We start from the raw sequence: 25,289 nt of genomic DNA, 5'->3' as shown, positions 1-25,289 counted from the left end.
CAGGAGATGCTCCTACGCGTGTACCTTCCACCCACACAGAGTGAACCCTGCCAAATTCCCCCATCTCACCAAGTGGGACTGACATATGCATCTCAAGTATATGCTTATGTGGAAAACATGTACTTCAGAAGCCTTGAGTAAACATTGTTGGAGATTGCCATGTTTAGTATACATGTAGGCGTACGACGGACCATAAAATGACACTGAGGGCCGGTTAACACACAGCAACAAAAAGTGTCTGACAGTCATACAGCCACGGACATACTACCTTGTTGTACGTCGATCAATTTTCCTAGTATAAATTGGGCCTCTGCACAATTGTAAACTTTGCAAATGAAGTGTATAGAATGGAAAAGCAAAGGCTGTTGCCCTCAAACTTTCAAAGTTGAATTGAGGGAAATGTTTTGCTACACTACCCCCTAAATTGTCTCAGCTCTCTAACACATTTTCCGTCCTGTTGTCCTCCAGTTCCTGATGTGGACAAGGTGCGAGCGATGTTGGGAAGGGAGAAGGAGCTCCGCCGCATCCCGCTAGCGCAGCGGGCATACGGCATCTGTCCCGACCGGGGCCTGGTCACGTACCAGATCCACCTGCGGGTGGTGCGTGAGTGGGGCCTGCCGGACGCAGCCGTAGAACTGCTGCAGTACCCCGGGGATTACTACCTCGAGCTGCTAGACGACATTCCAGGTGCGGGCGCGACTGCAGCCGTGGCGCTGGCGGTCCCGCCCATGTCAGCACCTGCCAGACACCTGGATGAGACCAGGTTCTCCTTCACCCCGTCCCCGAGACCCCTGGCACCCAGACCTGCGCCTGTGCAACACGTCGATCCACTCGATGTAAGGGTTCTTTCCCTCCTTCTGAAACTTTGTGCAGGTTACATGTTCTACAGTCAATGTAAAAGTTACTCAAGCAACTTGATTGATAAGTTTTAAGACGGTCAATGGTGGACCATTTACAAACCTTTTTACCTTTTACAAAACAATTCCTGGATGTCTAACCTTCATCCACATACTTGTTTTTTGATTTGGCATGGTAATTCAATGGTAGTTTTGTTATGTAGTGATATGTACAGAAAATAGACACTTTTAAATTACATGTAGTCCTGACATGACCTAAATTTGTATCAATGTGACCTTCGCAACTTGATTTGAATACATGTTGTTGTTTCTCAGGTAAGGGTATTCTGTTGGTAATAAAAAGAAGTATGAAGAAAGTCTTATATAACTGTGCTTGTTTCTTATTGAAATATGTAAAGCACTGTCGCCTTAGTTACTTTTTGACTTGATATGAGCCAAATAAACCTCTTTCCAATTTTGGCTGATATTTTGAATCTCCTTCCTCAACTGGAAAGAGGTCTGTTTTAACTGCATGTACTTTCACTAAACGAATGCTTTATTTCATATCTGGCAGGTGACTGAATGTACTCGGCGGGGTGTGATGCCTGACATCGCTGTTCCAGCCACTTCTGCCACCCCCTCCGTGGGCCGTCAGATGCAGCGGAGCCCCGAGCTGGGGGACCGGGGCGGGGCCGCCTTCAGCAGGTCCTTCTCTTACAGCTGAGGAAACACCTGCACACAGCTGTTTGTCAGCAGGTGCTCGTCTGACAGGTGTAGAACTGTTTGTAAGCAGGTGCTAGTCTGTACAGCTGCAGAACTTTTGGTATGCAGGTGCTAGTCTGTACAGCTGCACAGGTGTTTGAAAGCAGGTGCTTGTCTGTACAGCTGTAGAACTGTTTGTGAGCAGATGACAGACAGTACAGCTGCACACTTGTTTGAAAGCAGGTGATAGTCTGTACAGCTGCACAGCTGTTTGTTTGGCCTAGGAAGATTAATGTTGTGTTCCCAATTACGCGGTTGAAAAAGATTCGGGTTGGCAGGTAGGGACTCTCTTTTTTAGATTTTGTGTGAACATATTACTGTTAATCTGAAACTGAAATGCATCACGACAATAACATTTTTAACATCAGTACGCAGATGTACATTGTGTAAGCATAATTTTCTATTGCGACTGAAATTATGAGGAGAACATGTTGAAAAATGATCCTGCAATGTTTTCATCATTCATATGTCAGATTGAAAATTTCCAACAGTTGGCAGTCAGAAAAGGGCCATGTGTTGGCAGATTTTTCCTAATGTCAATTGGCTACATGGAAACACAACATGTTTTTCCTATGCCCAAGCAGGTGCTAGGCTGTACAGCTGGGCTTGTGACTGCCGGTCCATACTGGACCTAAGACGCTAAAGGGCCATTCCACTTTAAAAAGTGGATGGAAAGGAGGGGGTGCTGCTCCCCCCTAAAGCTTTTAAAATGAACTTGCCCCGATCTTCCTTCAATTATGTAAATGTAAGTATAAAGAATGTGTTCTAAACACTTTTATATCATTTCCTATCAATCCTTTTGTGAAGAAAATGCCACAGCAGTGTCATATGATATATATATGTGTATATGTATGTGTGTATACTTATATTATATATATAATTCTGTTAGTGTAGGTATAGTTAGGCTAGATGGTGGAAGTTTAAGTAATTTTTGATAAAAATTTAAGAATCCTTCCACATTACAGATGTATTTGGACAGCATTTATGGACTGTTGTCTAATTGACATGAAGCGCCATATAGATATTTCTCTACAGTATTCATGTCCTTACAGACAATGGAGTCGAATCTTACCAAGCGATGGACTGTGTTTAGCTGCATTAGATGGAATACTTGTGTTTTGCTGTGTACACAACGTGCCACTGTTTACTTCATGCTAAAGATGTCACCAGCCTTTTTCTATCACTGTGCCAATGACAAAGACAGCTGCTTGTTTTGGATATAGCAAATGTCTTAAAAACATCACAGCATGCTAGAACATGAGTAATTTTTTATTTGACAAAAAAAAGCTCTGCTTGTAGAAAGAAATTGGGTGGTTAGGGTAGAAAAGGGAGTGGATAAGTGGACATTTTGTAAAATTTGTACTTTTCAGATGGACTTCTTTGTGTCTCTTTTCCATGAAATTGTTTTGTACATAATATGTAGACATTGAATATGTATATGCAAGGACAGAAGTTTAAAATGATAGATATGAATCCCCCCTCCCCCAGCATTACATTTGTATTTGTATTGTAAAGATACAAAGGAGGATCTTCTTGATTTCCTGCATTTTGATAGCTTACAATTTTTCTTTTCTTGGAAAGGATGCAAAAAACTTTGTTACAAAAAGCTTGTGCTTTTATAGTCGGAATAGAATGAATTTGCTGTAACACAGTTGTGAATTGCCAATTATTGAAAATCTTATGCCTGCACATATTTTGCTCCTTGATTTTTTTAATGACATGATGATTAAAAATGACAACATACAAAAGGAGAAGACAATGATAGATGAGCTATTGTACTACTGGTATGATAGCTCAATCACATCTGATACCATAGATTCTCCACAATTTTATGATTTTTGTCGACCTGACATATTGTATTGCTGGGCTTCCATAGAAGAAGATTTGACTTTTTCATGCACTGTAGATAATAAATGAAGAAATTGTGTACATGTATCATAAAGTTTATGTGTAAAGAACTGCTAAGCTATAATCTATTTTCATTATGAAGTTTCTCCTTAGTGTATGTTATGGTCTATTTGCATATGTTGACTAGTTTTTGTGCGCTAGGCTGTGACTTTCTGGGCAAACCGAACTGAACTTAAGGATTGAAAAGATTCTCTATGTTCAAGCTGATTGGTATTGTTAAGTACAATAACTTGTCATGTTCTCCTTTTGTCCTAAAAATGTATAAATGATTGTAATTGCATCATATGTTCATTGTAGAGATTTCATTATATGTTAGATTATTTACTTCAAGACAATCATAGATATGTTTTCACCATTAGACATTATAGAATAAAGCATTTGTCATGGCCACAGAAATAGATTGTAGACTAGAATGATAGATCCTACATAAGTCTTCCATATTGCTTTTTATCACATTTTTGTATGTATCATACAATCCAATCTATTTTACTATACAGATGATTGTCTGCATAAAGTTAAGTTTCAGACTAGAGGCATGGAACTATGGAAATGTGTTTAATGAAGTAACAGCCTCAGATCCAAAACCTGGAAAAGTGCATGTTGAGCATTAATGCAAAAGAAGGATAAAATCATGAAACATGGACTGTGAAAATTTATCATCCCTTCATTTTGAGTTGTGACCACATTTTGCCATGTTCTATGTCATAGATGATGTATATGTAGCTACTGTTGTATGTTTATCATCATACAACTGTAATATTCCTTAACCCATTATGCAACTAAGGATTCACAAAGGATCATCAAAAAAGGCCTCATCTTTCCAATTTTCTTTGCCCTTTAATAGCTAAGACAAATTTTTGAGATGTAATTTTTTTCTACTGATCAAATTACAAACATGATTTCTGTGTCTATATCAACAGATTATATTGATTTGAAAGTATTTGTGGATGGATGAATCTCCCTTGAACTGTACCCTGTGTGAAACAAACCTCAATGATATACTATTGGGCTAGCCCCTGAGGTGTCGCCAAAATTAGATGTTTGCTGTGCCCATGTGTTCTGTGACAATGTGTGTACTTGGGTCATGTAGAATGTCCAGTGTAGCCCCTGCAAATTATTTACGAAGCTGTCTGATCTCTACACACCAATGGAATTAAACTGTAGAGTGTATTATGGTCTTCTGAACGGAAAACGTAAGATGTGTACAGCTTGTTTTATCACTTAGATATGAGCGTTATTTTCCTAGTCCTTCACTGTACAGAGATGTCCATAGTAAAGCTTTGTGTGGCCTAGTGGTACTATGGTGTACATTCGGCTTGGCAATAAAGCTTCCCTTTTTACACAAGTTTAACTTTTGGTGTCATTTATGAATCATGACTGAATGGTAGGAACACTAGAGAATGACAACATGCTTTATTGATAAAAATGTTAACATACACTATAACTACAACCGCCTGGTGCCCTAATAACAATTTAAAGCATTCATTTTACATTATATTTGTCACTGCTAATAACATTGATCTAGTATAATATTCAAACCTAGCTTGTTAGTCTACATTTGTGGTCAGTGGATCATTGAATATGTTTAACTTCCTAAATAGTGACGGTTTCTGACTTTCTCCAAAGATCTGATCAGAGAGTGACAATTTCTCATCCAACTTCTGCTTGGAATCTCAAGAGACAAGAACACGTTGTGGTCCCCTTTTAGAGCAATGGTATGGTCGGGGTTAAAGGTTGTGCGTATAACTGGTTACCTGCCCATCGTTTACCATAAACATTGCCACGCCTCTCCCTTGGCAAATATCACTGTAATACTAAGGTGTAGTATCCATGGACACGCTGCAATTTCTTTGCTGTTTAGCAAATGGCGACGAAAGTTAGTATTAAAGTGCAATTTTCTTACAATTGTTTAAACCATGGGTTGTGCGGCTAGTCATGAACATTCCGACCAAGAACGCCCACGCTCTGACATGGAAAAGCGTCTCGACTTGAACGCCGTCTCCGATATCGTCCGGGACTTGTGCACTGGCAAAGGGGAAGTCCAGCCAAAGGCTAAACTGACAGATCCCGCCTCGAACCGAGCATGGACCGAAGTCCTCTCCGAGCCCGTCTTCGGGCGCCTGTGTTCGTGCCCGAGGGGAACGACTGCACCCGATCGGCTATCTTCTCGGGACGGAAGGAAGTACGTTTTCGCCTTCGGTCCCGAGACGGTGTGCGGGACTCTACTGAGGCTGGAGCCGTATGAGATGCTGGTTCAGCTGGGTCTTATCCCCAGATATATCTACTGGAAGGTGAGGTATATAAAGTATTTGCCTACGTCTGTCTGAAATGGATACAGAGATATAGCCTATCGCTAGGGGGCGTTCATACCTTACCCATTTGACATCGTGTTATTCACCATCTCTAAGGTGGGTCCCGGAAAAGAAATAGCAGACAACTAAAGGAAATGCGCATTTTTCTACTACATGTACCATTAAAAAGAAGAACACTGTCAACTATGAAATAACTTTGCCCATAAACCTTTTCAGATAACCTAACGTTCATGAGTTGATCCATCCCATGCTGACACCCCCACTGTTACAGGTGTACAAAGAAGAGTTGCCGTGTTTCTTGGTGTTATTCCGCCCGGGCCGGGTACAACCGGAGCCCGCCACATGGGACGGAGTTATAGCCTTCATATCCCGCCACTACCCGCTCTGTGTGGACAGAGTGCATAAGCATCTACCTGAGGTAACGTCTTTTTTCTAAGCCTATGGGGAATGTCGTGTTTTCGGTTACCCGACCGACGCTATCATTAGTATCAAAAACCTACCAACCCAGAGTGTGCCGCTTTTTTGGGAGTCGACCACTCGCAGAGTTCATAAAACTTTGGAAAACTTTGTAAAATCGTATTCCAACATGTTCTGGCCATTTCTGTTGCAAAAGAAGGTGATACACTAGAAAAAAGACACATCAATCTAGGTCCCTTATATGAACACCATATTGTGTTGACAGTCGAAATTGAAGAAAATGAAAAAAAGACAAGACCCTATTTTTAGGCGAAATTTCGGAATCACAACATAGTTTTACTTGGACATACTGCATGTAGTACTTACATGTTACCAAGAACCTTTGGCATAGTACGTTCTCGGTTTTAAACTTGTGTGTATGTCTTAACACTATAGATCAAGACGAGATCTGTGGACGACTTTGAGAAAGACTGCAGTGTCCGTTTCATCGAGGCCCTGGAGAACCCCACGGGGCCGGACTACATGACGTACGACCGCTACATGGCTCTATCGGACCCGCTACCGTGGCAAACCCGCCTGTTCCTGTACTGTGAGCTGCGCCTGTTTGAGCTCTTCACGGGCGACGGGAGGACAAAACTTCACGATGGGAGTCTGGGAGAGACGGAGTACCTGTGTGATAATGTCGATCTGACTGACTTTGGGGAAGGGAACTATAGAATCATTCCTCTCACTGTTACCATACCTGATGACGTCATTCAGAAATACGAGAACGAGGGAGAAACGTAGCAGGGGTATTTACATTGGGATGTACTTTACGTTTGGGTCTAGATATCAACTTTACGTTTCGGACCGCAGTGCTAGCAACGACACCTACATGTAACTGCAGTGTGGAATAAATGAGGAGGAAAGTCGGTTGTGATGGCTTTTTATGTAATGTTATGTCTTATCCATTCCACAACATTTCTTTGTACGTGTCGCTGCTTATTAGCATATCGTAAATATAACACCAAATCACCAAACATGAACGCCGGAGACGAGCTTATGAAGAAGATGTGATCCTTCTGAATTATCAATTTACATTGTTTATAATGTGACGTATGTGATGTCATATTAAGTTTTGGGTTTACTTTTTAGTCGATTGATATGATGTTCTTTGTGTAATTTGACAAAGTGGAGTTATATTTCTCGTCTGTTGGAACGGGTATCCCATTGATGGATGTTATCATTATGTCATTTTCATTCTTCTGGCAAAAGGATTGCATCGGGCAATTTATCATTCCTTGCCAGGCAGAAATTTGCAACTTTTAATTTTCGTTTATATAAGTTAGCACATCCTCAATTCTCCACTCAAATGGTTAAGTAGCTATAATAAATGAATAAGAATAAAGACATTTGTATTTTATTTACACGCGACTTTTATTCTTCCTTTCGAAATATGCCCTCTACTTACATCGTAGAAAAAAATTACAGTCCCTCAACAATTCAATATATTTACACAAGTTCAACACACTTTGAAAAATGAATACCGACAAAACAGCTGAGATACAGGTGACAATAATTTAGTTTTAGTCTTCTCTTATTTACATGTCGATCCTGCACAAAACCATTCTATACTTACTTTTCTTCAGATTGAATCAGCAATGTTACAATTTGCGTCCGACCCCTGAAAGTAGTCGACGAAAACAAATGCCAAAAGTACGAGTATTAAGTATGAATACAATGATTTCGTTTTTACAACAAAAAAAGCTGTACAATCATTACTACATCGTGTTCATTCAGAACAAGGGATACTGTGTCAAGAAATCTTTCAGCTCGTCGACTACATCGTACATGTCCACGAGCGCTGCCGGTGACGGGAGGCTGGCAAAGTCTACGGGCTCGCTCAGGTCAGACGTCGGCGTAGACGCGGCGGATCGGGCGGAGCTCGGTCTGAAGACTTCCAGCGCGGCTAGGCTGTCGTCAGGCTCGGAGATGGGGCTGTAGGGCCCCGCACCGCCGGGATGTGGCACCTGGATGGCTAACTCCTTCACGGTACTGAAGTTGAGCGTGCTGAGAGCTGCGAGAGGGGCTCTGATTCGCGGGCCCTGGAGGGTAGGGATGGAGATGCGCGATCGGGACTCGTCGTGCATGGCGCCGAAGTCTTTCACCTCGTCGTCGCTGCCGTTCTCCTCGATGGCCGACAGGGAAGATGACAGCTGTCTGCCTCGGAACTGCGTCGGTTGGCAGTCGTAGAACCTCCCTGCAGACGACACGGTGAGCGTGGACCAGGTGGTCGCAGTGACGTCACTAGTCGGTCGTGAGGACGCCCAGCGGCGGGACTGGGACGGTGCAGCTGCGGGGTTGCAGCTGGGGTTGGCGGGAAAGTGGTGCACGGTCTTGGGGCGTTGCAGAGCGCAGGAGGCGAACATGGTGGGGCACGACTGGCTGTACGACTCGGGGTACGGGTAGGTCTGGTCGGGAGACTTGTCCGGCATTGGCGGATAGGCTGGCGGGTTGGAGGCTGGGGGATGGGCAAGACGGCCCTTGTCCTGGCGGCGACTCCGAGCGCGTTTGTTCTGGAACCACACCTGTACAAAAGAAAATAACAAAAAGGCCATTAGATACTTGTACAATCAATAGTGGGAACGTTTTAGAAGGCTCGATGAAACATGCATTATCACACCAATATAGTATAACCTTCTTGATCACAGATATCGTCATATGGTACTTCAGTGGTCAAAAAGCACTTGTGTCCCTAGACAGTTTTCAGTATAGGGTTCTGCACTTTGGAAAGATATGAAAAACACACACAAGCTTTCCTTTGATTCTGTAGCAGGTCTTCCAAGAAATTAGTAGAATCAAGGAGCTTTTCTGGTTCCAACTGTCGCACAAATTGTTATCTCACACAAAACTCGCAAATAAAACTCTTTAGTTTACCAAAGACACCGTACAGAGAACCAAATTTGTATGGAAATTTCTTAACAAACATCGCAACTTACAATAACTCTGGACTCGGCGACCCCGAGTGACTGTGCGAGGCGGTCCCGAGTGTCGGCGTCAGGGTAGCGGTTCTGGGCGAACATCGCCTCCAGGGTGGACTGCTGCTGCGCCGAGAAGTTGATCCGGAGTCTCCGACCCGCCACGTCTCCTCCTGCCGTCCTCTTGCTTCTGTCCCTGCGCTTGGAACCTGGGGAGTAACGAAACGGAAGAGTTGTAAAACGATATACATATACTCTAATGATATAACTACATCATTACAAAATAATGGTCATCCTTCCAAAACAGTACTAGTGAACCACTTTGATCAAAACGACGAAGCGCTGAATATATATAGCAACTTCGTTACAAACAGCTAACTAAAGGACCATAAACCAAGGCTTTCACAAGTCGCGCTTTTTAGGCTTTGTACTAAATTTTAGTTTGCTTCTTTTCCGATGATCACAAGAATCCAAGTGCGATAAAACTGATACTCCATAACACACATAATCATCGAAGCCCCAAAAAGTCTAGTAGAGTCTGCTATAAGATAAAGACGGCTATATCAACTGGTACTGTGGATTTCTGAAAGCTCCTTGGTTTTTCGCTCAAACAGGAATTCTACCGCATAAAAGGAATACCCTGAGTATTTCTTTTCTATTCGTATGAATTCGTGGACGCAGTATGAGCAGTCGAGGCGTAAGGTTCTGAAGTATGCAGTGACAATCGTGAACTTGAAAATGAAATCATGCACATGTATTTCAGAGACGGTTATAACCAAGAACAGAACGTACCTTTCTTGGCTCCAGATTCTGTCGGCTTGGCGGCATAACTGCTGTCGGGACATCTGCTCCCACAAGTTTCCGCATCTTCCAACAACAGCGGCGAGAATGGAGGAAGGTCCTGTACGCAAGCAGTCGCCATGATGGTAGAATTTCTCTGAGGTTGTGGACTGAGATACTCACACTTGGAAAGCGCAAACAAGAATGAGTAACTGACGCGCGAGTTCCCGACTTTTTATTCTCTCGACTGGATGTCAACCGTTTGACACAGCGGCCCAGCTATTGTTACATGATCAGGAGTGAGTATATCACTCGCGGTGATGAGGTAATAAATATGAAGACAATACAGCACAGACGTGCGCCGCAGCGCCGACAGACGACAGCGGGGCTTTGAACCCCCTTTGATGTCGCCGCCAGAGGGAGGACTCGGTGATAAACACCTTAGACGTTAAAGAAACAAAACTGTTCGGGGAAGTTTCCGAGCCCAGGTCACTACCCTAGTGTACCAGACAACTAGACCCGATTGTCTGAGATGTAGTCAATTCCGTGAATGGATAAATAACAAACACTCAAAGATAGATATGGACGATAACTCGATATTCTGCGCAATTGTATTTACAAGAATTGTTCCTTGAATCATCAGAATGAAAGTTAACTGTTCTGCGTTAGATTGGATAGAATGAAACTATGTGTTCTTGCGATACACATACGTGTCCTAGCAAAGTTTACAAAGATTTTTTTTAGGGTTGCTTGTTGAATGCTATGCAATGTTTCATATACGCAGTGTATGGCTAGTCTATTTTTAGCAACGCACAGAAGTCTCCACAACATTCATTTAAACACAGTATGCAGTACACACTAGTTTTATGCTATTTCATGAACTTCGAATACTAGTCACTGCAGGTGCTGTTATCACTATAATTTCTCTCTATACTGTACTAGTATTCAGTGGGCAATTTTCCTGACCAACGAAGTTTGAAAAATAACCCTATTGTGTCATATCTATTACAGCCTGGGCAAATTTGTAACTTGCAGTCGTCTGCAAGATTTCAATGGCTCAATAAAGGTCCTTGGTTCAACTTTGTCGCGCGTCTCAAGTCTCATGGCAAATGTAAACTTTAAAATGCTCCATAGTTGACAGCGTTGACACACAATTGCCGACTATGAATACTCAACCATTTGACAAGTACGTGAAACACGCGCACATGTCTGGTTGTTGCGGTCGGCACGCTACACGTCAAACGACAGAAAGCTCAAAGGTGAGAACTACAAGCGAAAAGTTTCCCCCTCTATTATCATGCACATTATGTGCGTTAAAACTATGAAACAGGCCATTCAGTCGAACCTGTTGTATATAATACAAGCATTCTTGCTTGATGTCGTGTAAAAAAGCGAAAGAGAGTAGTACTAGAAAGTTAGAAAATTCCGTTTTAAGCATTTTCTTTTCAAGTATCACTGGCTATATGAATCAGAACATTGTAGGATATTATGACAACGTTTTGTATTATATCGCTGTAATGGAATTACACTTGTACGACATAAATGTAGTGACTTTTACAACAACAATTAGGATGAAAAGGGGTTCGTATGGAATGAGATTTCGCAACAAAGCCCTTGGATTTTACAATTTTGCGACATCTGGACAACAGAGTGAAGGAAATTGATGGATAGTAAAATGATGCTTTCAAACTGTTTTCTTTTCGTTCATGTTGATTGTCGACGTGTGAGTTGTGGCTGCAGAAAAGAACTCGGCTTGTTGTTGTTGTTTTGATTGTACTTGTGTAGATGGGGTGTATAGACTTCAATCACGAGCCGACACTTTTTTCCGGAACTTTCTTTTCATTCACCCGCTTGGGCGGCTGACTGGTAGACATATCTACGTTAACTTATTGCTACTCTCCAAGCAGAGGTTAGGCTCCGGCTGTTTTTTTAACGTTTTTTTAGTCGTTTTTATCGGGCTTTCTATTTTGTCATTTTTCTTGAAGTACGCTAGTCAAACAGGTTTTGACACAGCAAGATATAAAAAAAAAATAGAAAGCCCGATAAAAACGACGAAAAAAAAACGTTTAAAAAAACAGCCGGAGCCTATCCTCTGCTTGGAGAGTACGTTATTGCCCTTACTCAGACTCAAACCACGTCCTAAGGTCAGCTTTTGGGAACGAAAAGTATGATATAAAAGACCAAACTACACAAGACGTAAAGAAAATAGTCGTGGGCATTATTTGTGTATTTCTACCTATACATGTCTATTTTTCGAATTCGTTTTCACAAACAGCCGGTTTGGAAGCCTTAGTAAAAGTTTGAATGAACGCATTTGTTCCGTTTACTTTTCCTTTTAACGACACGTCCAAGAAAACTGGTCTCCCAAAAGTCTCAACGGAATACTATGACTGAGAATCCTTTAATGTGGCAAACTTTTTTTGTCAATTTCCATTGCACAAAAATCACATCCTTAGTGTGTGTTTAAAATGGCTTTATATTAGGTGTATTTTGAACTTATGTTTGAAAAAACCGTTCTGAATATCACGGGAAGTCTCTCCGTCTTCTATCAAACTTTCTGATACATGAATACATGGAGGCTTTTTTTATATTCAACTGAACTACATAAAGTTAGCGTCGTATTCGACTGTTGTCTAGAAGACGGCCTTGGCACCAAATGATGATTTGTTTCGAATTCTCAATCAGATCACTTCTAGTAAGTACACTGTGATTGAACTTACAGTAACACTGCGTACTGGATTGACCGCATTCTAAATTGACCGTAAGATTAGAATTCGTTGGTAAAATTCACCCATGAGTATGTTTACTAACAAATCTAGTAGACCGACCAAAACAATAGACTCGTCACCCAATGAACCACATTTTAAGAACACGTTTCTCTTTACTTCAAAGCCAGGACACACTAAGTTGGCCTAGGGTAAGGACGTTATATGATGTCCTTGCCTAGGGTATGTAAAAAGCCAAAACGGATATCGGATTTTGGACTAGGAGATTGGATAGAGTATATAAGAAAATGTTGTGGTGAAAGATCGAAGTGACCATCGGGCTTCTCTGGCAGTCACTTGCTCGCGATATCTACACATAAACAGTTGAGTAAAAGGCAAAAGTTGACGGTAATTAAGATGTCAACATATATCCTATGCTACTTATTACGTACAAGATATGATTATACATAAATGTAGGTGGCGCTCCTACTGGCCGCCTTGGTATTACATGAGCTCCTCGCGCGACGCCTAGAATTGATACTTTTATGTCAACTAGTCTCATAAAGGTTATTCTAGATGAATGTAAATATGTTAGGACCTATTTTGGAAAACCAGTTACAGCCATTAAACACAATGTATTGTACATTTTCACATTTCTTAAGTCGGGACCACATACCCTAAAAGAGCCCAACCTGCACTACCGCTTCCGGTCGCTTCCAGAAAAGTGGCTAAAACGACCGTCAAATTGCCAAGTTTCGGTATTTTGGGGAATGGGGAAATCACGAAAGGCTCGCAAAGGGGATTGAATTTTTTAAGCTTGTTTGACCTTGTTTTCGAAAATGCAACCATTTGAAAATCAAGAATGACAATTGTAAGGCATGTCACGAAATATTAAGTCAAGTCAAGGCAGATTAACGCTTGTGAATGACACGTTTCCATTACAATTTACCCATAGAAATGGTGTACTGTAACGTTCCATGTCCTGTAAGTTGTAAATAACTACGAAATCCAACAAATGCAACAGATACAATGATGTTTCTGCCTGTTTCTTTGTCAATAGATTCAATGTTTCTGTAACGTTAAACATGTTGTATTCTAAAGTGTGTTTATTTCTGTTTGATGATCTCTCGGCTGAATGAACAATAGCGTATACGTTTGTTACATAGCCGTCTGAAACAATACGATATGCGTCATGATAAAGGAACCATGATATTGGGTTTAGTGTCTTTCATACCATGTTTTCTGATCCCGTAACAACTGTAGCGTTATATTTTCCTATGATGAGCAGGTATGGGACTGTCAGAAAAGGCCCGCCGTTACCAAGAAAATATTGCAATCTGCTTGAAGATAAGCCGGTTTGAGTTATGTTTAGATACAAGGTGTAGTAAACTCATGTTTTTTTTCGTGAGGTAACTTCGTTGTGTTGTCCAGTGTCAGACGACGTTGAAAAATCATAAGCATAGCATAACCTATGCTACCAGTTGTATCGCACTCCGAACGGTACAGAGGCGCGGTCTTGTGAACATTAAAGGTATCTCTCAACCAATGACCGTCTAAGGTTCAGTTGCTCAACGACCGCAAACACCGATTTCGTATTGTTTACTGTCACCAGAAGCAACGAAGCAGCAGTACAAAATATTCAACGCTTTGTATTAGTTTCGTGTATTCAATGATGGTACAATTATTACATTCTATGACAATCTCATAACCGCCTGTGCGGTTCCTTGGCTGACGTACTGCCAACATGCACTAGGCGGCGCTTTTGTACCGTACAGGAGTGCGACCATATAACAGGTGGTTAAACATACTAGTAGTATGAAGGGAAGTTCGTTGCACAATACTCTGTCCAAAGGATGTCTAATGTCTTAGCATTTTGTCTCATTATTTCTCGGCCAAAGACTTGAGATAGAGAAAGATTTATCCATTGATAAAAAGAGAAGCAGGGAGGCTGACAGAAACCAACCCATCAGCATAGCCGACTTTACTTGAGGAGCGAGTTCTTTCTACTTTTTGTATTCCACTTTTGCTATTAATCTAATTGTATCTATGGTTATTAAGAATCTTTGCACTTGCTGATTTTGGGCGAGGCATTTTCTTTGTTGTTTCAGCTTCAGCACATAACGGTTATAACTATCTGCATAGACTTTTACCAAGGACGTTATATCTGATATAACGTCCTTGCTTTCACCAAGGATATTGAAAGACAAAGACAAATCTGACAAAGAATCTTTATTTGCAATAGAAACAATTTGAACAATGTAATACCAACTGTCAAACATTGCCAAAAACATGATATTCAACATCAGATTCAAGACTCCATAACAAGGGCCTGGTTTTAACATTAATATTATAGTAACTAGGACTAAGGTATAAACATTCTTGGGAACAGTAACAACATCAACCTTTCTCCGAACTAATTCATTCCATTTCTATCGCATCAACATCAAATCAACATCATAAAGCCCACACATAGCAACATGTGTCCAAAAATTGAACAATTATCCTTAAGAGAAATCATGTACTTCAAACAAGAACAGTATTCTATTTCTGTGTGTTGAAAGAATTTGAGTACTAGCGCACTTAACTTGTGAACAACATTTATAATACATGTCTACGATATAGAAGACAGGATCTAGCTTGCTTATGAACAGCATACAACGTCTCCAACAAAACGAACAAAATTGTTAGCCAACAACCAATCATAGGTTTTTATGTTTCCAAAAATTCACTATACAATGCCTACACTGCTCTCCTGGGCAAAGGATGAAGTCAATGTTGGTACAGATGTCATCACTGATAAGTTTTACTTAATCAGTGTGTCTTCACTTCCACAGCTCAGTTTACTCCTGTGTTGTCTATACACATTTGCACTACAAGGAAAAGTCAACTATCAAGGTACTATAAAAGGTTAATTAATATATAAAAAGGGAGAAAATGGTGTTTGCAGTGGTTTTAAGTTTGCAGTTGAAACAAGGGGGTAGGTGGCAGAATACAGAACAAAAATGGTCCCAGTGGTTTTAAGTCTGTGATGAAGAGGTCACCACAAAAACAAGAGCAAAAAACTGCCAGGCATTTTAGTTTTTACCATGTAAGTTGTACAGTATGTGACTTGCACAAATGAATGGATACAGTTGTATATCAGTTTCATTGCTGGCATAAGTATTTCTAAGGGAATCAAATATAAGAGTCAAGATACTATTTGCTGCACTTATCACATCTTCAGGTTTCTCCTGGGGCAACTGTGAGTTTGCATGTGCCTCTTCAGGGAAAGCAGATTACTGATGAACTGCTTCTTGCTTTCACACCAGTGGGGTTTCTATCCCATGTGAGTCTGCTTGTGAGCCTTCAAAGCAAGCAGATAACTGAACTGCCTGCTGCACTCCTCACACTTGTAGGGTTTCTCCCCTGTGTGAGTCCGCATGTGGGACTTCAAACGACTCAGTTGACTGAACTGCCTACTGCACACCTCACACCTGAAGGGTTTCTCACCCGTGTGAGTCCGCATGTGGGATTTCACATGACTAAGCTGACTGAACTGCTTGCTGCACTCCTCACACCTGTAGGGTTTCTCCCCTGTGTGAGTCCGCGCATGTCTCTTCAGACTGCTCATTTGACCGAATTTCTTGCTGCACTCCTCACACTTGTAGGGCTTCCCTCCAGTGTGAGTCTGCATGTGTCTCTTCATATTACCCAGCTGACTAAACTGCCTACTGCACTCCTCACACTTGTAAGGTTTTTCCCCTGTATGGCTCCGCATATGGAATTTCAGGGAATTTGCAAAACCGAACTGCCTGCTGCACACCTTACATTTGTAAGGCTTTTCCCCTGTGTGGATTCGCCTGTGTGCCACCAGATTAGACTGCTGTCTGAATTGCCTGCTGCACTTCTCACATTTGTAGGGCTTTTCCCCTGTGTGAGTCCGCATGCGAATTTTCAATCTACTCAACCGACTGAACTGCCTGCCGCAGTCCTCACACATGTAGGGTTTCTCACCTGTGTGAGTCATCATGTGGAACTTCAGATGACCCGGCGTACTGAACTGCCTGCTGCACTCCTCACAGCTGAAGGGCCTTTCCCCAGTGTGGGTCCGCATGTGTCTAATCAAATGAGCCAGTGTACTGAACTGTTTGCCACATGCCTCACACTTGTAGGGTTTCTCTCCTGTGTGAGTGCGTATGTGAGTTTTTAGACTACGCCGTGTCATGAACTGCTTAGTGCACTCCTCACACTTGTAGGGTTTCTCTCCTGTGTGGATACGCAAGTGTTCCTTCAGCTCCTTCGGCCAAGTAAACTGCCTGTTGCACTCCTCACACCTGTGGGGTTTCTCCCCAGTATGAGTCTTCATATGAGCTGTCAGATTACCCAGAATACTGAACTGCTGTCTGCACACCTCACACCTGTAGGGTTTCTCCCCCGTGTGGGAACGCATGTGAGCCTTTAACTCTTTCGGCCACATAAATGCCTTCTTGCACTCGCCACATTTGTGTGGTCTCTCCCCCCTGTGAGTCTTCTTCAAGTGAGCCTTCAGGTTACCAAGAACACTGTACTGCTTGCTGCATTCCTCACACATATAAGGTTTCTCCCCAGTGTGGCTCCGCATGTGAATCACCAGCAAACTCCGTATGCTGAACGTCTTGCTGCACGTCTTACATTTGTGTACTTTTTTCCCACCTCTGCCTGATCGACCAGACACCTTTCCCCGTCCTTTCTGCTTGACAATGGAGTTGGTAGATCACACTCCAGATCCCCTCCTGACATCCTCCAAATGCTGCATACTGCTCGTTGACGCCATGATAACAGAATCCAGAACAACTTCTGAAATGACAAGATATGCGACCATCAGTACCTAAGGTCCAGCAGGGGTCTATAGTCCAACATAGTTCTAAGTATCATGTTGTGTATGGCTGTCTGCAAATGATGCTTGTACACAATGCATAAAGCACACAACTAGATACCAGGGTACACCTAAGACCCTTATATTATATAAAAAGAAATGCAGAACAAATCTAAAAGTTGGTTGGTGAGCTGTAACAGCTAATGTAATAATAAGAAAATTTGTACTAGTTTGACACCTGTTGAGGTAGACTTACAAAGTTACCGAGAACACACATAGCCTTCAAAACTGTTGAATTATTCAGTATAGAACAGGGCTGTCCCCAGCTTTAAATTTTGTTCGCCCCACTAATTGTTTGGTAGCCCATGTTAGCCATTTTAAGCTTATGAAAGTGCTTGTCATGAATTTGAAATGTTTTGAAATGATGGTGAAATATTTTTTGCATCCGTTCATCCATTACTAGTTCACACTGATGACAAAAGTGGTCCTCGTCGACTTGACAGACGAACAACACTAACGTTAGTACAAATACAATGAAAGTTTGAAACGAAACTAAAAAAAAAGCCAAGGAGCTTTCATACTCCTTAGAAAAACTGGCTGCTAGTGGGCCAATAATCCTCCAATAATCCAATAATCATTTCCAGGTTTTCTGAAGTATTTACATACCAAATATTAATACAATACATCCAGCCCTTCTCGAGTTTAATATGGTGTCCATACACATACACATCACATGCAAACACTACTGAAAACATTACATCTTTGCCAAAGGAAATTCTATCTAAGCTACGACAATTAAATCTCCAGGCAGATATACCAGTGCCATAAGATAGTATCAAAGCTGGCCACGGAGTATAGCCGACCAAAGGAAGGCAGTGTCACTTCCCTCTACCAGTTTTCTCAATTCTCCAAAGGACGTTATATCAGAAGGCCTTCTGATATAACGTCCTTGATTCTCCCAAACATAATCTTTTTTTCAAAACAGTGGCCAGGTTTGCCAATACTGTTTCTTCTATTATCCTATCTATCTAGGATTTAAAATGATTGCAAATTTGCATGACTAGTGCCCTATATCAATGACGAAAAGGCATCAGTGAACCGCTCCTTCACATAAACGAACCCAGATGTGGACCTATGACGGCGGGAAAATCTTACACCGAGGTGGTGGGAGGGTTTTACATTATATCATCCAACGTTAATGTTACAAAATATGAACCGTGTTCTTCAAACCAAGATTATTGATCGTCCACACGAATACAGTATAAATAAAACGAGACAGATCACCTTTTATTGCAACATCAAAAACGATATGAAGCGCCGCCTACTAGCGAATTGAACAAGATCCGCCTAACCCCCTTATGACCCTCCATATACATTTGCCTCCCAAATGTTGCAAACTGGAGCAAAGACACGGAGCTGTTTTTCCCTAGTTTACCTCTGATCACCGTCTTCTGGGCGCAAACAGCTTGATTCGTCAGTAAGTATTAGGATATTTTTCCTGTCTTATCCTTGCAATGATATAATCTTAATATTTCGACTTGTTTAACGTTACTCTCGCGACAGAAACGAAGAGTCTTCAACTAGATTTTTGTTGGGCAGATGACGATTAGATATCATACTAAGAATCGTTTATTTTTCTGCCCGCTATGAAAAGCGTTTTCCACATCTGTTGGCATTGTAGTGTTGACATGTAATCTCATTCTTACCTGAAAGATATCTCACACGAAATCGCCTTCGAGTCTCTGAAAAAATCCTGGTAAAAGTTGGGAGAAACTTCGACCAAGGACACGCCTCTTCGTCTCGTTCTTCGGACAGGAAGTAGTGATTTCGTGAACCGGATGTACTCTCCTAGCGTGGGTCAAATATTGCCTGATTACTCGGTGGTTGTAACGTTACAGTATAATCAACGTATTATAGTTTTCTTACTATCATCCTGTTGAATTTAAGTTGCACATACTTTAAAAAGTTACTGAAAGTACCAGTTTCTTTGACTTTTGTGTTTATCTGTAGTTAATAAAATGTTTTCTTGTAAATGCATGCCCATAGGGCTAATTGCAAGTTCCTTTTGGTCTTACCTGTCCAGATAGACAGAAAAGTCAAAGAAACGCATATTACTTCTCATAAGTCATATCATATTGTACAAGTTTGGTAGCAGCGGAACTTGTAACTTTATATTTTAAGGAACATGACGTAATAAGCAGCAACGCAGTGGATGGTTTTATTCATGATATGGCCCCACCAATTTTATTTGTTGCTTCTCAGATTCTGCTGTTTGTTTGTTCGTCCAATTTGGCCACACCTCCCCTTGACAAATTTTCACTGACTCTGTTGACAAATAAACTATGGATGTCAAATTTCAGTGCCTTTACACATGTTGTACGTGGTTATTTTGGACGGTGCTATTTTTTTTTTCAAAATTAGGCCTTTGCTAATCAGGGACCACCCTAAATATTGATTTGTTGCATAAAATGTGCTAAGGAAATATGAAAACTTATTGTTTGTTAATTCTGTTGTTATTTATGTTGTGTAACTTGAGTAAGTCCCTTGATCTCTCCACCCCAGACTTTTGGCAAAAACATTTTTTTTTTCGACCTGCCTGTCCAATTTTTTTCCGAAAAAAATTCCGAGAGGCAACAAATTGAATTGGTGTGGCCTATTTAGAAGTTAGGTTGGTGTCTGGAAAACAAAATTAAAGGTCGTCTAGCACCTTCCTATGTTAATTATTTGTCAAACAGTGGGTCAAGAAGCGGAGGTATGTGTTCTCAGAACTCTACCCTTTGTTGCAGCTCCGTGGAGCTCATCAGGGTAGAGTCCTCCGCTGTTTCCCTTTGCTTTCCAGTTGCGCGTGCGGTCTGTGGTTGTCTGTTTCTGGAGAGATCTTCCGTCGAGGTTTCCGTCAGTGTTTTGAGAGATTTTCATCCCTATATACCCGTGTTTTCGCCACATTTGGATCCAACATAGCTTTCAGGTACGTAGACAACAAAATGTTCACGTATTTAACGTTACTGAATGGTCGTACAAATTTCGTCAAACAAGAAATCTTTTAAGAAAAGCTGTGCATTGCCGCGTATTTTATGACTGAACTGCTGAGAGCGACACCTACAACTTCAGTAGGAAATGCAGCAAAAGGGGATATTGGAAATTTACCTCATTATCATAATTTATGTCACATGAATTATAAGGCACATTAAACAGGTTTTGTAAAACTTTTTGACCCACAATGAATATGCATTATTTTTCATTACAAAATAAGTTCCTTCTGATGCAATTTGTGATATATCTTTATATAAACATGGTGAGTTAAAGCGTAGATTTATTACGCTGGACCACATACAGTAACATGCATCTAGAAGAGAGTTTTAATACTCGCCTGGAATGTACCATTGTCTAACTAAGCAATGAAACTCGGCAAGGAATGAAGGGCCTTTGGAAGGGGCTTTGGAAGGGGCTTTGGAAGGGCTGGGTTAAAAGGTCCGTCCATGGAACCATGGAAGAAAGCTGGCATAAGGCATTGCCGCTGGCGCGGCAATGCAAAAAGTACCTCGTGGAATAATTTGAATTTTCCCTCGTGGCCATGGCCTCAGATTCATTTAGACATACTTTTGGTCCAAATTACTAACTATGCTTCTTCCTACAATGGTGTTCGTGTATTTTCCGAACCATACAGGGACGTAGAACATGTAGAACATTTACGTCCAAAGATTTACCGGTTTGAAATTTGTCGATTGGGTTGAATAACAAGATGGACTTGTCCGTTTTTGTAAACAGAAAAAAAATTGGTGTAGTAAGGGTCTTCAGTGGATTACGGAAATCCTCTTGAAGTATAGAACCGGAGACCCTTATTTTCGAGTTTGAATAGATGATGCCGATATTAGGTAGAATTTCGATCCTGTAATAAAACTATCGTTAGTAAGGAGGATTTGCGTATTATGGTGAACATTGGTGTGTGTTGCGTATACTGAAAGCTCCTACATTCGCCTTGCCCCAAAGAAATTCCCGCCATCACATCTGGTTCGTGTCAGAATGAGAGAGCGTCAGGGGCGGTTCACTAACTGCTGTAGTAGGTCTGTTTTGGACACAGAAATCTAAACATTAACTGTGCTTTGACTAAGATGCCATTATTGTGGAAAGCACTCATAATCTCCAAGGAAACTTACTACTATACTGTATGACATCGGGAGTATGTGGTGATTAAAGGCAATCTAAGCAAATTAGCCTGAGTCAGGGTTGTATTACCTCAATTACTTTGATAAGGTAATTGGGTAACATATTTTTTTGTTGCAATTAGATATATATGAAAGGGAACTTAACTTTATTACGTTGAGTTCAGCAGTAATAAAATGCTGTATTGGGGGCTATACCCCTAAACCCAGCTATGTTTACGTATAGATACAATCAGTAAATAGCACGCAAAAGCCCCCAAACTCCCAAGGCCACCCAAGATCCCCAGCTCTGTAAGTTTTTAGCCAGCTGGAAAGAATAGACCAAGAAAATAACATATGTTTTGTGGAATACATGAATCACAACATGCAGCTGCACAAGATAGCTTGCTCTGTATGTAATACTCGAAACTTGACTGGACTAGGCAGCTGTTTCCGCCGACTGACCGTGCAGCGGTTTCCGCCAACCTTTACCAAATATATTTCTTTTTTTTTACAATTGTGCAAAGGAAACGCACATGGTAATATACTTTCAGATAAACTGCATATTCCCAAATTTGCCCAACCTTCCTGACCCAAGCATTTATTTCATGCAGGTGTTGGGCAGTGTGAGGAGTACAGCATGCAGTCCAGTCAGAAGACTCAAGTGCAGACTCACACAGGTGAGAAACCCTATGGGTGTGAGGAGTGCAGTAGGCAGTTCAGTCGGTTGGGTCATCTGAAGACTCATGTGAGGACTCACACGGGTGAGAAACCCTACAAGTGTGAGGAGTGCAGTAGGCAGTTCAGTCGGTTGGGTCAACTGAAGACTCATGTGAGGACTCACACAGGTGAGAAACCCTACAAGTGTGAGGAGTGCAGCAGGCAGTTCAGTCATCTTAGTACCCTGAAGACCCACATGCGAACTCACACGGGGGAGAAACCTTACAGGTGTGAGGAGTGCAGTAGGCAGTTCAGTCGATTGGGTTATCTGAAGACTCACATGCAAACTCACACAGGTGAGAAACCCTACAGGTGTGAGGAGTGCAGCAGGCAGTTTGGTCAGCTGGGTAATCTGATGACACACATGCATACTCACACAGGTGAGAAACCCTACAAGTGTGAGGAGTGCAGCAAGCAGTTCAGTCAGCTGAGTCAGCTGAAGAGACACATGCGGACTCACACAGGTGACAGACCCTACAGGTGTGAGGAGTGTTGCTGGCAGTTCAGTCGGTTGGGTCATCTGAAGAGACATGTGCGGACTCATACAGGTGAGAAACCGTACAAGTGTGAGGAGTGCAGCAGGCAGTTTAGTCAACTGGATAATCTGAAGACTCACATGCGTACTCACACAGGTGAAAAACCCTACAGATGTGAGGAGTGCAGCAAGCAGTTCTGTCAGCAGAGTGGTCTGATGGCTCACATGCCGACTCACACTGATGAGAAACCTTACAGGTGTGAGGATTGCAGTGGGCAGTTCTGTGATCTTGGTACTCTGATAAGACACATGCGGACTCACACAGGTGAGAAACCCTACAAATGTGAGGAGTGCAGCAGGCAGTTTAGTCGTCTTAGAACACTGAAGACCCACATGCAAACTCACACGGGGGAGAAACCTTACAGATGTGAGGAGTGCAGCAGGCAGTTCAGTACGCTGGCTCATTTGAAGAAACACATGAGGACTCACACAGGTGAGAAACCCTACAGATGTGAGGAGTGCAGCAGGCAGTTCAGTGAGCTGGGTAATCTGAAGAAACACATGCGTACTCACACAGGGGAAAAACCCTACAAGTGTGAGGAGTGCAGCAGGCAGTTCAGTCATCTAGATACCCTGAAGACCCACATGCAAACTCACACAGGTGAGAAACCCTACAGGTGTGAGGAGTGCAACAGGCAGTTCAGTACGCTGACTCATCTGAAGTCCCACATGCGGACTCACACAGGTGAAAAGCCCTACAAATGTGAAGAGTGCAGCAGGCAGTTCAGTCAGCTGGGTAATCTGAAGACTCACGTGCGGACTCACACAGGTGAGAAACTCTACAGGTGTGAGGAGTGCAGCAAGCAGTTCAGTGAGTCGGGTTCTCTGAAGAGACACGTGCGGACTCACACGGGAGTAACCCTACAGGTGTGAGGAAGGCAGTTCAGTCAGCTGGGTAACCTGAAGATTTATGTGCGGTGAGAAGCCCTACAGAGGTTGAGGAGTGCAGCAGGCAGTTCACTATGCTGGAAAGTCTGAAGACCCACATGCAAACCCACCAGAACTGAGAAATGTGAATGAAAACTGTAGCAGCCAGTGAGTTCAGTTGACTAGGTACTAGTAGTTGAATTTGAAAGACTCGCCCATAGACTCATAGAAGAAGAGATCCTACAGGTGTATGAATAGTCACTTAAAAAAAAGGGTGAGTTTAAAAGACACATGCAAAAACACCTAAGCTGGAAGATGTATTTAGTGAATCTTATGTATAATAATTAGTTGCTTGTTGTTGAAAAGCTTTGGGAACGTGTTTCCTATTTGAGAACTGTTGTGATTACAATATAGATTAGAATACAAAGTTTGTCTCCCTGTTTTGTATGAAAGATGAGAAAGATGAGAAAGAAGAAACATTCCTTGGAGAGTCACATGAAGCAGTGATGTTTCTCTAACCTGAAGAAATATCAACATTCAGTTTGATTCCTTAGAAAGTTTCATTTTTTTTACTTATAATCTTATTTATATTCTGAACACAATGTTTCGTAATAAATTAGATGTAAGTACAATGTTCTAGTCTACCCAAAGGGCTTTGATTGGTCATGTTAAAGAAAGCTTGCATGTTTAGTTGTTACAGGAAACTGACAATAGCAGGTTATATTAACAATCTGATACTTAACCTTGTACATGTAGTACTTCCATACTTTTATATGCAGGGTTTGTAATTCCAGTTGTGTTTAACAGTTGTTACCTTAAGATATGAAGGAATAAGTGTAGGCAGTATCGGATGTATTTCATAAGACAAGTTTGTTTGAACCTTGTAGTACTTGTTACTATTTGTTTTATTAAGATCTGGCAAACATTTGGATTTGTCAGTATTTTTTGTAGTACCTTGATTGAATGGGACTTTAGAACCGACAGTAAAGATATCTAGATTTTCAAGTTCTATTTTGGTCATGTGAACATTCACGTTCTATTTTGTTAATGTGAACATTCCCTTCATTTGTTCATGCTATGATTCATGTTAACTTGTTGCAAATAAAGTTACCGCTGTTTGTGGTAGTCCCTTCCTGTGTTTATTTGAGCAAGTTTAGACCAGTTTTGTTTGATACAGCCACACATTCTTGCACCAATAAGACTTAGTGACACTTGTGCCTAGAGCTGTGTACCTAAACAAATATCAGGTACAGGTACACGGGTTTAGGTACAGGTCCACACCTGTACCTAAAAAATCCAGATGGATTGATGGAGTTGCTGCAAACCAAAGCATTCTTGCATTTATAATATAAAAGTGTTATAGATTTGAGCCCCCTAGCTTTAAAGTTTGGAACTGCAGAGGCATTTTTGTTTCAACGCAGCTAGCTGAAGAAAGATTAGATGGGGAATTGTCGTTGAAGACGTTGAGATAGAATAGCTCAAAAAGGTTCGACTTCACGGTAGCTTTGCTGAAG

At 41.6% G+C, this 25,289-nt stretch overlaps 5 protein-coding genes across 6 annotated transcripts in view; 3 read left to right on the top strand and 2 right to left on the bottom strand.

Moving 5' to 3' along the window:
* LOC118410222 (BTB/POZ domain-containing protein 7-like) overlaps positions 1-4,857 on the top strand; it is a 30,378-nt gene extending 25,521 nt beyond the window's left edge. For both annotated transcript variants that reach the window (XM_035811793.1, XM_035811787.1), the window contains exons 7-8: positions 469-836; positions 1,411-4,857. In XM_035811793.1, coding sequence (XP_035667686.1) covers positions 469-836; positions 1,411-1,560 — 518 coding nt within the window. In that variant the 3' untranslated portion in view covers positions 1,561-4,857. The remainder of the gene's footprint in view (positions 1-468; positions 837-1,410) is intronic.
* A 256-nt stretch (positions 4,858-5,113) lies between these two features.
* On the top strand, positions 5,114-7,641 carry LOC118410248. The gene is made up of 3 exons (XM_035811813.1): positions 5,114-5,797; positions 6,090-6,236; positions 6,671-7,641. The coding sequence occupies exons 1-3, from the start codon at positions 5,423-5,425 to the stop codon at positions 7,019-7,021; spliced, it is 873 nt and encodes a 290-aa protein (XP_035667706.1). The 5' UTR covers positions 5,114-5,422; the 3' UTR covers positions 7,022-7,641.
* A 267-nt stretch (positions 7,642-7,908) lies between these two features.
* On the bottom strand, positions 7,909-10,254 carry LOC118410238 (paired box protein Pax-6-like). The gene is made up of 3 exons (XM_035811803.1): positions 9,985-10,254; positions 9,214-9,401; positions 7,909-8,802 (listed from the first exon to the last, which is right to left on the bottom strand). The coding sequence occupies exons 1-3, from the start codon at positions 10,112-10,114 to the stop codon at positions 8,011-8,013; spliced, it is 1,110 nt and encodes a 369-aa protein (XP_035667696.1). The 5' UTR covers positions 10,115-10,254; the 3' UTR covers positions 7,909-8,010.
* Positions 10,255-15,845: 5,591 nt separating this feature from the next.
* LOC118417201 (zinc finger protein 45-like) lies at positions 15,846-19,330 on the bottom strand. Its single transcript, XM_035822660.1, has 2 exons — positions 19,218-19,330; positions 15,846-17,492 (listed from the first exon to the last, which is right to left on the bottom strand). The coding sequence occupies exon 2, from the start codon at positions 17,275-17,277 to the stop codon at positions 15,994-15,996; it is 1,284 nt and encodes a 427-aa protein (XP_035678553.1). The 5' UTR covers positions 17,278-17,492; positions 19,218-19,330; the 3' UTR covers positions 15,846-15,993.
* Positions 19,331-22,293: 2,963 nt separating this feature from the next.
* On the top strand, positions 22,294-23,781 carry LOC118417300 (zinc finger protein 726-like). The gene has a single exon (XM_035822850.1). The coding sequence runs from the start codon at positions 22,294-22,296 to the stop codon at positions 23,779-23,781; it is 1,488 nt and encodes a 495-aa protein (XP_035678743.1).
* Positions 23,782-25,289: the final 1,508 nt, after the last annotated feature.

The sequence above is a fragment of the Branchiostoma floridae genome, chromosome 1 (assembly GCF_000003815.2).
Source record: "Branchiostoma floridae strain S238N-H82 chromosome 1, Bfl_VNyyK, whole genome shotgun sequence".
Classification (NCBI taxonomy): Eukaryota; Metazoa; Chordata; class Leptocardii; order Amphioxiformes; family Branchiostomatidae; genus Branchiostoma; species Branchiostoma floridae.
The sequence above is the reverse complement of the archived record's forward strand: the minus strand, read 5'-3'. Positions and strand labels throughout refer to the sequence as shown.